General features: G+C 35.4%; 1 protein-coding gene across 2 annotated transcripts; it reads right to left on the bottom strand.

The window, feature by feature from the left end:
- Positions 1–6: 6 nt before the first annotated feature.
- LOC110033612 (2-succinylbenzoate--CoA ligase, chloroplastic/peroxisomal) lies at positions 7–13,031 on the bottom strand. Of its 2 annotated transcripts, XM_020737649.1 has the most exons (11): positions 12,725–13,031; positions 12,556–12,628; positions 9,571–9,745; positions 9,377–9,475; positions 9,125–9,222; positions 8,765–8,958; positions 8,531–8,655; positions 6,929–7,326; positions 6,545–6,753; positions 6,140–6,230; positions 7–199 (listed from the first exon to the last, which is right to left on the bottom strand). In XM_020737649.1, the coding sequence occupies exons 1-11, from the start codon at positions 12,922–12,924 to the stop codon at positions 164–166; spliced, it is 1,698 nt and encodes a 565-aa protein (XP_020593308.1). In that variant the 5' UTR covers positions 12,925–13,031; the 3' UTR covers positions 7–163. The 2 variants fall into 2 exon arrangements, with proteins under 2 accessions (XP_020593308.1, XP_020593307.1); XM_020737648.1 differs by lacking the exon at positions 7–199 and having other exon boundaries at positions 5,892–6,230.
- Between the last annotated feature and the right edge of the window lie 304 nt (positions 13,032–13,335).

The following is a 13,335-nucleotide window of genomic DNA, read 5'->3' as shown; positions in this document are numbered from 1 at the left end:
GCGATGGCGGGCCAGTGGGCGGGGGCCGACGGGGAGATTATGCAGGGCATGTTAGGAGAGACATGGTCTCTAAGGAATTGCAGAGGAGAAGGAGCTGAATCATGGCGGTGGAGATCGCCGGAGACGCCGAGACCTAGTTCCCTCATCTCCCCCCATAGTCTCCTTAGGGCATCGGCCGCCATCCTTTTTCTAGGGTAATCTATTACACTCAAGAATCAATACATATTATTTTTTGATGAAACCAACATCATTCATTACAAATGATGTTGGTGATGATGAAATTGATGAGGGAGTTCAAAATATCAACTTAAATGATCTTAGAAATGAGAAAATTAATATTTTAAATAATTTTCCTAAATATCTTATCTAATCTCATATAAAGTAATCATGAAAATTCATATAATTGATTTAAATATATTAAAATTAAGTAGAAAATCCGAGTTGCTTAGTCTCCAAACAAAACTTGATTCCATGAAACTAACAACACGTGCGTTTGGGGCAGCTTGTGCGTTTTTGGATAAGTTGTTTATCCTGAAACGTAGTCCACGGGCGGACCACGAGGTTCAATCCGCGATTTGCATGTAGTGTAAAAACTCAAACGCGATTTCAGATAAGCTGACGAAACGCACGAACTAAACGATATGGTGATGTTTCGAAAACACCGCCCGCACTTCTAAGCTGCCCCAAACGGGTCCTAAAAGATACCTCCAAGTAACATTCTTGCATTCACATAATATAAAAGACTATAGTTTAAGGATTATTATCTTAATATGTCAATTTATACTTTGAGATGGGTTTATTCATGAGGTGGAGAATACATCACCATAGCTAAGTTAGATGATCATTTCATTATATAGTAAATCTATATATACTGAGTCAATCCGCCACCTAATTTATCATGTACAACTATTTTGTTTGATAATAGTGTGCTTGTTCATCTTAAAATTCACTAGGTCTATAAGATCAGAGGGTACTATAAAGTTTTAATATAGAAAGATACTTAATCAGAACCATTTTTGTATCACATTAAACATATTAAATTTCCCTAACCAAAAGTAGAATAGAAGATATAATAGTAAATAGGTCATCACAACATAGCACAAAGTATGAATAAGATCAAATAAGATATCAAGTCTTGAATGATTAAAGATATGTAACTTAAGTGTTGAATTTTTAAGGTCAAGTTAAAAGATATTTAAAAATAGGTAACTATTCATGAATTTCTTAAAAGAAAGAAACATGTTTTTTAAAAGGCACTACTCATGCATTTGACCTTAAGTATTCAAATTAATTTAAAATTTTCATTAAGGTCACATGCCTTAAGTTGTTTTGTTAAACAATTTATTAAGGTTTGATGGTGATATACTAGTTTTTAGTATCAAATGAATTGTGGATCATTCTGTAATTTGTAATTACTGATCATATGCATATGCAAATGTAATAATTTGAAGAAAGATAACACCATTTATTAAGATTAAACTAAATGGCTTGGCGGGCCAAAGGTGTCCATTTATGGTGCGAAATCTTATTTTTTAAAAGAAAATAGTGGAATTTACATCACCACTCGAGTTGCTCTTTAGCACCCAGTCGAAAAATAGCCAAATTTCATCATTCCGACCCTCGAATCTTCATTTCGACCCTCGAATCTTGACTATTGTGAATTTTGGGTTCTTGGGCATTCTAACATGGTTAAAATAGCGCAATTGCACAATGTATCATCCTAAAAAGTACCAAGTAATACTATAACATGTCACAACTACATATAAAAAAATCATGTTATACTAATTTATGACATCTTATATTTGTATCATAAAATATTATAACTCCTTTAACACTATACCACATGACAAACCAACTCGAAAGTTGAGGAGGCTCTTAAAATGGGCCTACGAGTCAAATGTGTATTATAACGTGTAACCTCTTTTTTTTTAATAGAAACAATGTACTATGCATCATCACTAGTTGGTGATGGAAATCCATCACACCTCATAGCTTTCTTACCCTAAGGCATATCAACAATGTCCCATGTATATAGTTTAGTTGAAAGACATTCATCTCATCAATTACTGTCATTTTCCAGGCTCGAACAACAAGAGCAACCTCGTCCATCAGGGTCGTGGCAAATGCTAAGTAGGTTTATGATAAACAACAGAAAGAGGCATATTTTGCCATAAAATAGAGAAGACATGTTTGATTGCATACCTTACTTGGAGAACTCAGATGTCGCCCAGAGTGGAGTCAAGGTCATTTAAGGAGGCAGTGAGTTCTAGAGTAGGAGCATTGGAACTGGTGCGTCGAATGTAGACATGGATAGTAAAAGGAGGAGATAGTGCACTCACTGGATCCGAGAACTCACTGGATGGTGCACTCACCGAGAAAGGGGACTCTTTAGTAGTGGGAACAAGGGGGGGAACAACCATAAGAGTAGGATAAGTGATAGTGTCTAAGAACCCAAGCTAGGAATACTTTCAAAAAAGGAGATATAAGCACTCACATAGATTTTTTTAGCGGTAGGATCAAGGGACTGATACCCCTTTTGAGTGGCGGAGTACCCAATGAAGATACATTTTATGGATTTGAGATCATGTTTACTCTGATTGGATGCAGTGTTCTGAAAAAAGTCGGTGCATCCAAAAATCTTTGGGTCTAACGTGAAGAAGAATCTATTGGCAGGGAAGCATGACATCAGGACAACTAATTTGTTCAAAACTTGTGAATTTTAGAGGAGATTATTTATGAGATAGGTAGCAGTAGGAATGACATCGTTTCAAAAACATTTCGGAACATTGGATTGAAACATGATGGAGCAAAAAATGTTGAAGAGGTGATGGTTTTTTCTCTCGTCTACCCCATTTCGTTGAGGAGTATCTGTACATGAGCTATGGTAAAGAATACCCTTACTCACAAAAAATTCAACCAAAATAGAGTTAAAAAATTCACGACCATTGTTGGATTAAAAGACCAAAAATGAGTTTTGAATTTACTTAAAAATAAGCTGTAGAAGTTTTAGAAGTAACAACTTCTAATTTGTCATTTAAAATGTAAACCCACGACATCCAAGTGTGGTCATCAATCAAAGTTAGGAAAATCATTTTATTGGTGTAGTTGGGAGTGCGAGAAGGTCCCCATATGTCATTGTGAATGAGGGAGAAATGGGCAGAATGAGAGTGAGTGTGGGATAGGTAATGGACCCAATGATGTTTAACTAACTAACATGTCTCACAATTACAATTAGAAGAGCTCTTATTAGAAAACATAAAAAAATACAACTTTTTTAAATATTGAAAACTAGGATGACCAAAATGACAATACAATAAAATAATGGGACATTCAATGACTCGAGATAAGCTGCAACTCCTAAAAGGAGTGTAAGTATTTTCCATGCTCTTCTCTTGAAAGTAGTAGAGTCCAACTACCCTCTTAGCAATTCTAATCATCATCCCCAAATGATGATCCTTAAAAGCAGAACCACATAAGAGAAGTTGGCAATGCAATCAAAATCATTCGTCAACTTGCTGATAGATAACAAGTTACATTGCAATTGGGGAACATGTAAAACAAACTCCAGAGTTAGATCGATTGTTAATGTAATTGACCATTTACCAACAATTGAACTACAAGAACCATCGACAATCCTAACTGTATCTTTTTCAAAGCAAGAATTGTAAGTCAAGAAAGCTTGAGAACATCCAGCCATGTGATCCATGGCTCTTGAATCAATAATCCACGGACATGAAGAAACTTGATTGGCTCCAAGAAGCGTTATCAATTGCTCCATCTAGTTTTTCAATGATTCGGAGGATTCCAGGATGTTTTGGGTAGGAGTTGGTTGAGTCTCGCCATGTTTGGCTGTTTTCGTTGGTCGAAAGTTACCTTGAAGTTTTGTATATCGAAAGTCCCTTGGCAGCAGAGGATTTGGTCGAAGGTTTGTATGTCGACTTACCTTGAAGTTTCCAACACTTGTCCTGAGTATGGTTAGGCTTGTGATAGTAATTACAAGTGGAGTGACCAGTTTGCAGGTGCATGAACAAGGGTTTATCACTATTTGAGATCAAGGCAAATGACTCAGCTGAAGGTGTAGAAGTATAAAGCGTGATAAGTCTTCTGCTTTCTTCTCGACAAATCTCGTTGAAAGCAGCATGAGCAGAAGGAAGATAATCCTGACCAAGAATACGACCTTGAACCTCATCAAGGTCATTGTTAATGCCAAAAAGGAATTGGAATATATGATCCTTTTCTACAATCTTTTGAAAGAGGGACAGGTCAGCAAGAGAATTTCAAGTATAGTCATAGTAGATGTCGCATTCCATCCATAATGTACTAAGATTATTATAGTATTGGGTCACGATCCTAGACCCCTGTTTTGCCTCCCGTATTTTTTTAGATATCTCATAGAATTGGCTAGAATTTCCTACATCGAGTAGGTATCACAGACAGTCTTCAAGGGAACACTAGCTGAAGGAAGGAACATGTACGAATGACTAATTGATGTTTCCATGGGGTTTATTAGTCATGACATGACCATGGAGTTCTCCACCTCCCATGTTCCATATATTGGGTTAGTCTTTGGAGGCTCACGAATCATACATGTGAGGAAACCAAACTTCCCACATCCTCTGATGAACAAAGAGACCGCTTGGGACCATTGGAGGAAGTTGTTGTAGTTCAATTTATGAGTTGTGATCAAGCAATTTAAGTTGGCTTCTGGTCCTCCAGTTAGCACAGGAGCGGCGTTTAGAGTAGATCCTCCGGTGGAGTCAAGAACACCTTCCGAGGTAGATTCATTGAAAGAATCAACCATAATTTCAATTGAGCCAAAAATTATGATATTGTGAGCCATCGATGAATTTCAGTAGAATCTCAAGAAATAGATGCACTAGCAAGAACCCTTAGAACAACAACAAAGGGAACAGGAACCCTTCTTGCAGAACACCAACATGAACCCTTCCAGCAGAAATTGATATACTGGCATGTAGCAAGAACCCTTCCTGCAAAACAGTGGTAAAGGAACTGGAGGCCAGATGCGGTGCTACTGGGAGATCCAATGGAGATCAAGTAGCATAAAGAGGCCAGATGCGGTGCTACAGGGTGATCCAACGGGTAAACCATGTTATGCTTTTAGCAGCAGAACGTGTTGTGCTCCAATAGAAGGAGGCCTGCAGATTCTCTAACCAAGACTGCTAGGATAAGGAGGCGGCTGTTGGAACCGACAGAGAAAACTGGAGGTTGTTGGATCTCGGGTTTAACTCTGATACTATGTTAAAATTTGGAATAGACCGACACAACTTTCACAACTTTATTGATAGAAGAGGGGGCATTTAAACCCAATTATAATAGGCACAACAAATAAAAGAAATAAAACCGAATAAAATGAATCGGAAAGAAATAAAACAAAGTAGCAAATACATAATGAGGGAATTAAAGCTAGTAGGCAAGAAATAATAAATAATAATGGCCAGGAATTTGATTGAGATTTGATTCTTGTTATAAATCTAATAATTTCTCTAGTACTTCTTTTAGCAAAACTAGTTATTAGATTATTTAAAACCCACAAGGTTTGTGACATCTCTAGTTGAGGCATTTGTACAACACATTACACATTAGTATTTTGGTTTTGTAGTATTCATATTTTTTTTTCTAATTTTTTTTATTGGCCAATGGCATGGGAACAAGACCAAGTATATGGCCTTATAATGATTTGAAAAAACTAGACAATCCAACTTGGCCAAAAAACATGAGTAAAATTAATTTGTATTTACATGGATTTTTGTAAAGCAAACCAACAGCATAGTGAACTTCACTCTAAACATAAATTTATTAAAAATTAAATATATAAATAATTCAAATTACATCAAAGTTAACAACAAATCAAAGTAAATTTGACGCAAGAAAACAAACTGCATAGTGAACATAAGACTTGATGCAGCTGTTTCACATGAATAACTTTCTTCTCAATTTTGCAGCATTGCCACATGAGCATTTCATGTATTTGGTTCTAGGCCGATTAGAGGCTCATATGATTGTATCCCTAACTTAATTTTTTCACTAATTTCTCTAAAAAATGAATATTCGCACAAACAAAGGGTAACTAATTTAATTGTCATAAGCTACTGTTTAGAAGTTGCAGGTAGGACATCACCTCCTTTTTAACATCCTCTCTTCTCAACTTTCCAGTGGTAGTTAATGGAAATGGCTTCCTCCATGGCATATAGACCTTGGGTATCTTGAAACTACATCAACCAAAATTCATAAAAGAGAAATCATATAATCTTATTATGATTATATTTATGCATATTGAAGCAGAACTAACAACACAAAAATTCTCATATTATAGAAAAAAAAAAAGAAATAAGGCATACAAATGAAACATTTTATATCTATTTCTATAGCTAATTAAAAAAAAAGAAAGAAACAGCTTGTTTTAGCTTATTTAACAACAATTTGTCATTAGGGAACTATCAGGATAATCTCTTTACTTGTAAATGAAAACATGAAATAGGCTTGCAGCAACAATCATACAGATTACTGAAAAGGAAGAGATTACCCAGTTAGTTTTCTATGCCTACAAAAATTCTGCATTATCTCACTAGATAGCAGATTTGCCTCCAAAGAGTTCCTGGCACTTTCATTAACCCATATCCAATCCTCTTCAATTGAAACACAAGCAACAATCTTTTCTGTGAGACGGGTATCTGGAATGCCAACAACAACAGCACCAGCCACACCTATGTGTTGACAAAGTACAGCTTCCACCTAAATCAACAACATATTTCATAACAAGGGATGCATAAGATTTCAGAAGATGCCAACAAATAGTTACATTCATCATAGTTTCATTACTTCAAAATAACACAAATCAGACAGAAAAAGTTCAAAGGTTTCGATATTAGAGTTTGTGTAGAAATTTAAAATTTGTATCATGTATTACCTCCTCAGGATATATATTTTCTCCTCCACTTTTAATTCGATCTTTTGTGCGCCCAACTAGCCATAAATTGCCATGACTATCAAGCCACCCTATATCTCCAGTATTTAGCCAACAACTCTTATCACAATTGGAAGTTTTTGTTAATTGATCCCAGTAACCAATCATCACATGCAAGCCTCTAGTTAATATGCTCCCCACCATAGGTGAACTAGAAATAGTAGGATCACAGCAGATCTTCAATTCAATGTGAGGAGGTGGTTTACCAACACAAACTCCAACATATAGCTGGAGGGAGTTGGATTCTAATATTTCAGAACATGAAGGGCTTTTCCTCAGCTTTTGAGATGACGGATCAAATATCAGCATGAAAGTGAGAGAGGAGCATGCTTCTGTCATACCTTACCAGATGAAACCAAAAGATAAAGGGGATTAGAAAGGTGCCAATAGTTAATGAATAAAAGGGTTGGTATGCTTTTCATACTCATAGATTTGTAATGTGCATGAGCCTCTTTTGATATAAGGCATAGTTAAGGACATAAAGATGTCGTTTGGTATAGAAATGATATGGGGCAGTTTGATTTACTGTAATGCCTTGAATCTAATTTTTTTAATGTTGAATAGATGCACTGCATTTGCTTTATACAAATGCAATCATCAGTTAATTCCCTTGAAAAAACTCGACAAAATAGTGAAAGCCAATTTGGTGCATTTACACATTTACTTCGCAAAAATTTTGTTCACGCATAAAACTATTTTCAACAAGCCAAATAAAGACTGCCACTTAAACACACATCTCAAACTTCATCAATACAATTTGAACAACTCAAATGTATTTAGAAGGCAGTATCCAATTAGAAAGCCTGTTGAAGGATATTTTACTTGGATAGTCCAACTGCAAAGGCACAATCTAATTGCAATTCAAACAACATTATTTTTTCTAGAAAATTAGTTGATTCTAAACAATTTCCAGCTGAAAGGAAAAATGACATATTCAGAGTCATAAATTCCACTGACGAAAGTTAAAATATAAAAAAGAGAGAAGAATAAGCAAGTACACTTTAAAAAATTTTCAACAGGTTAAATAAAGATTAGCCTATTAAATATGAATTCCAAACTCCTTCCAATACCATCTGAATATTTCAACTATAATCACAAAGTGGGTTTTTACTAGAAAGCTTTAGGGATATTTTACTTCCACAATCAATTCAAATAATATAATTTTTATAAAGAAAAAGTTTGATTTAAACAAACATTCCAATGAAACAAAACTCAAATAAATGAAGTTTTTCAGTTCTAGGAAATGCCTATAAATTCCTCTAAGAGTTCATTCGTTTGTTGGAGTTATAAAAAATATTTTGAAAAACAATTATGTTTTTTAAATTCATCATTTGGTTGAGCAGTTAAGCACCAATGTTGATTCCAAATTTCACAAATCTTCTCAAATTTTCATTTTAAAAAATATGACTTTATTTCATGTGAAAATAAAATCAACAATTCCTAAAATATGTTTCCTATTTACAAGCAACCAAAGGAGCCCACCAAAAAGTAAATTGTAAGGAATGAGAGAAGAATGCGCAATAAGTGAGAGAAAAATTAACTAACCATAAGCTGAGATAATCTTGGCATTAGGGAACAAATCAATGGCGCCTTTGACAAGTTCGGTTGAGAGGCTACCTCCTCCATTAAGAATCTTGTTTACCGTTTCTCCATTCCATCTATTTGATTTTCTGTCATGAACCTCTTCATAATCATCATAAATGCAATGCACAAACAAAAGCAATAATATAATTGACAGGTATTTTGTTAGATTAACGGCCTTTGAAAGAAACAGGTAACCTGGCAAAGGAAATTAGGTCTGCCAACATTGCTGGAACAGTGATTAGGGAAGTTACATGATTCTGTTCAAAAGCAGCAGAAGCTAATTTTGCACCAAACTTGGGAATGAAAACATGACAACCGCCAGCCATTATCATGGCTATACAAGAAGATATCCCACCAATATGGCACAAAGGGGCTGTATGAAGATATACCTGCAAGCAAATGTCCAATTCATTAACATAAAGTAACCACTTTTTTAAAATTAGGCTCAGAAAACAACAATAGAAAGATAGAAGCTAATTAATTTTCATTATTCTTGATGAAAGTTGAATACTTTGGTAAGTTGCTGGCATAGTTTCTCTTTAAATGATGGCTTACGTCATCTTCAGCATAACCAACAATTGTAATTTTTGCCAGGGACTGGATTACTAATGCTTTATGGCTAATAGCAACTCCCCTGGGCTGTCCTGTAGTTCCTGAATCAAACACAAGTTTGAAAATTATTGATGGTAGGGAGGCTTCATCAGGGTCTTCAGAACAAGATGCGCATCTAAGCATAAATTTTGATATTTTAAATATTTTGGGAGAGACATCTCAATATATGTCAGGCAATGACAATGATGAACATACCTGATGTGAAGCAGATTAAAGCAATGCCATTGATCGCATAAATAGGATCAATGAATTGGGTACCCTGTGAAGGCTTTCTAATGGAATCCATACTTAGAGCTGCAAGAATAAGTGACCATATGCCATTGATCCAATATTGGTAAAAGAAATTCACTAATCGCACTGAACTTCAACCACGGTTTTGAGCAGCATACAATTTGCATTCTTGGACACGTTGGAAAGTGTGTTGCATCCAATAAGAGCATGCAGCCTAAGAGACTTGATGCTGCTACTGTTGGTAAGTTGTACAACCCATGAACTGCAGAACTCATCAACCACCAAAATCACAGGTTTCAAAACCTCCAGGGCTGATCTTGCCTCCTCGATGCTCTGCAATACACTGAAGTAGAATTTATCGTATTTACAGGAGAAACTGTTTTCTTAATGCAGGCTATGTTTATGAGATATCAGTTAATGGCCACTACTTCTATCAAAACAACTTTACATTATCATCAACTATGTACTTAAAATTGGAGCCTGAATAATTTGGCCAACCCAAATAATGGGTAGCCAATGGGGAAAGCATAGCTTAGAACAATTCAAAGAATTACCCTAGACCGTCCTGCTCACCTTTGGCTAGCAATTATAAAACTGAACACAAATAAGTGAGAGCCAAACTGACTTGACCCAATCATTAACTTAGTATATACCAGAGGCTTATAGGGTGGACAAACGCAGTCATAATGATTGGAATTTATTTACACTTTTCCATTGCTTCATTAAAAAGAAAGTTGCATTACTCCAGGTAAGGCATAATTTACCTACCTTAGTTGTCAATGTTTTCATCTATAGCATGCTCTCTCATAGGAAATACATGGTTGGATCCATGTTTAAGGTTTTGCTTGATTTTTTTCAGATTTTGATTTACTATTTACAGCTTGATTTGAAGTATAATATTAACTAGGAAATCCTACACATTCCCATATACATGAAGTTAGATAATAGAAGAATTCCATCATGTCATGTTTACTACATCGTCCAAATCATAAATGACGAAGAATATATATGCTATGTGGTGACTGTAGAGCCAATGGGATGATTTAACGCAAAAAGCTTGACCAAGTTTCAATAGAGAAACTACATGAGTTTACAATAGAAACTAAGCCAAAGTGCTTTTAACACTTCGGAGATGATCAATAGCTTTCACCTATGACTAAAGACTTCACAATCTTTACAAAAGGATTGAAAGATATACAACGCAAACAAGTTTAAAAAGTCTAGCAACTGAAAAATGTTAACAAAATGTTGGAACTCAAGAATGCTTCACTTTGATGAATACTTATGGATTTCTCTTATTTTTAAACAAAAAAATATATATAGAAAACTTCTTTTTTTCTGCTTGAGAACACCTAGAAACAGCATAATATATTTATAAGGGATTTAAAAATAAATAATTGAAATACTTTCAAATCCCCTTCCCAAAGCATCCCAACAGGTGGCAACCACTACTTTTGTAGCTTTTAGCAAGCCAATAAGTTACTCAGTGGATTTCTACATGCCAGGGGAACAATTAATGTTTAAAAAAAAATAAAAAATAAAAATATTAAATCAAAAGTATGTAATATACAAGAAACTGTATTTACATAACTAAATGAATCCTATAGAAATTAAATTTAGCCAAAATTAACTATACAACAAAGTAACATTAAACTTAATTATTAGGAATTTTAAACTGTATCAAATCAGTTTTACAAAGATTCAAAACTCTGTGTGAAAACACAGATGAATTATAAAAGTTATCATATAATTTTTAAGTAAAAATAGAAACAGGAAATCCATTAAGAAATTCATAAGATATAAGCAAAAAATCTTTAATTAACATAACCAGGCATGATAACATGAAAATGAGCTTGTGTGAAGATAATGTTCATGGGGTTGGTTAATAGAAATATGCACAGGGGGAGATATTGATGAGGATAGAGATGCTTTGAAGACCATGAACATATTGTGTGTGACTTACCTATTTGTGTGTATGTGACAGAGAGAGAGAGAGAAAGAATAGGTTACTGTTTTACCTGATAAAAAGAGCAAATAAAATGACTACGAGCTGACCGAATTTTGCCATCAAGTTTTCAATAGGATAACTCAAAGAAAGCCTAATTGAAATCCATAAGAACATTTATTAACTCCTTCAACAACTCCATTTCCTCCTAAATTCAATAAAATCAAACTATAAAACTGTAATTATTAGTATAATTGGAATTCATTTACTTTGTTTTCAATAAAAAAAAAATAGAGCCTAAATAACTTATACCGCATTAAGAAGAGGCAATCATATTGAACAAAGGGAGGTTAAACTTCTAGACAGAGAGCACATCACAGGTTGCTACATTTTAATCCATTCATTATTACTTATTTATAAATTCATTTCTAATCAACCAATTTCATGACAACTTTTATTTTATTTTATTTTTATGAATTTATCACAATCTTTCATTATTCAGAGAGGTTAACTAGCCATGCTCCTATATTTATTGTCCCACCAAATTCACCTCCACTGCCCTGCTCCATATGCAGCACAGCTTGCACTAGCTAACAATGTTAGGGTTGTGAGATTAGCAAATTAGCTTGAAGATCGTTAATCACTTGAAAATTGATCCGAATTTTGGCTCGGATTGAGATCGGATTGAAATAAACGAGCCGAGCTATGAACCAAAATTTTGAATCGAATTTTTTTTTAGCTAATTTCGAGCCGAACCCAGCCCTCCACGAAATCGGATCCTTAACAACCCCAATGATGTTAGTACTGTGAATTTAGCTCAAAGTCCATTAATCGCTCGAAAATTGATTCAAATTTTGGCTCGGATCGAGATTGGATCGAAATAAACGAGCTGAGCTATGAGCCCAAATTTTGGATCGAAATTTTTTTTAGCCTGTTTTGAGTCGACCCCAGCTCAGTTCTAAATCAGATCTTTAACAGCCCTAGCTAATGCAAGCCACCGAATGTAGTGTGAATGAGCAATGCTTCTATATTCATCAAAAAGGCAAGCAGATGCACTTACATGTTCTCTCATTCAAGTAATGATGATTCAACATCACACCTTCTGATAATAAACAAATTAAAGACTTTCAAATGTTGACTTGAATGTATGAAAAAGAAATTAAAAAAAAAAAACTGCTGTACTAGAGACCAAGATTACCCAGCGATAGTTCAACGGAGCAATAATGCCTCCAACATATGTGACAGCCAGTATCCACTCCAAGTACCAATCGCTGAAATCCACAGAACACAAAACACAAAGAAGCTACACACCAAACTAAATCCATTATCATCAGCATTCATTTCATATGCTGAGAGAGGAAATCCACCTGTTGAGCGCAGCGATGACTACCACCTCCCCTCGAAAGAGAAGACCTAACTCCAATAGTCCGCGAGCGAGGCCGAGAACTCCGTCCACGAACTCGCCGCCGGTGCGGCGGCGGTTGCCTGAGATGATGGCCGGACAGCCTTGCTTGAGTTGGACCAAGCGGGTTAGGAAATGGGCGATGTGGCATTGGGAGTTCGCCATTGTTTCTCTGAAATGTGGTAAGCGTAATCCAGAGTGAAGGAGATCGATAGCTAGAGAGCAAAATCATAGACAGCCTCACATTGCCGCCACGATGGCGGATAACGAAGTATGCCAGACCGTGCAGAAAGAGAAATTATACATCTTCATCGTAGATTACCTGATTATATTCTGGATCGGACACCGCATGCAGAGATGTATGGGGGTGTCCGTCAGAAATTATTGCATACGGATGCTTTTAATGGTGGTTTGAAATACATCTTGATCGTAGATCACCTGATTTATATTCTGGATCGGACACCGCATGCAGAGATGTATGGAATGTCCATCCGTATGGAATAATTTTTCATGACCGTGAGCCGGACTAGTTAAAGCCCAATAAATAAGCTCTTAATCCTTAGATTTTGGATAAAA

This window comes from Phalaenopsis equestris, unplaced genomic scaffold, assembly GCF_001263595.1.
Source record: "Phalaenopsis equestris unplaced genomic scaffold, ASM126359v1 Scaffold001236, whole genome shotgun sequence".
NCBI lineage: Eukaryota > Viridiplantae > Streptophyta > Magnoliopsida > Asparagales > Orchidaceae > Phalaenopsis > Phalaenopsis equestris.
The sequence above is the reverse complement of the archived record's forward strand: the minus strand, read 5'-3'. Positions and strand labels throughout refer to the sequence as shown.

Bases quoted from the DNA above. Each gene is read 5' to 3' on its own strand.
- LOC110033612 (XM_020737648.1), bottom strand. From the start codon at position 12,924: ATGGCGAACTCCCAATGCCACATCGCCCATTTCCTAACCCGCTTGGTC. The intron at 12,629-12,724 runs GTGGATTTCCTC...TGTGGATTTCAG, and splicing joins GTCATCGCTGCGCTCAACAG to CGATTGGTACTTGGAGTGGA. The intron at 8,656-8,764 runs GTTACCTGTTTC...GGTTCATGACAG, and splicing joins GACCTAATTTCCTTTGCCAG to AAAATCAAATAGATGGAATG.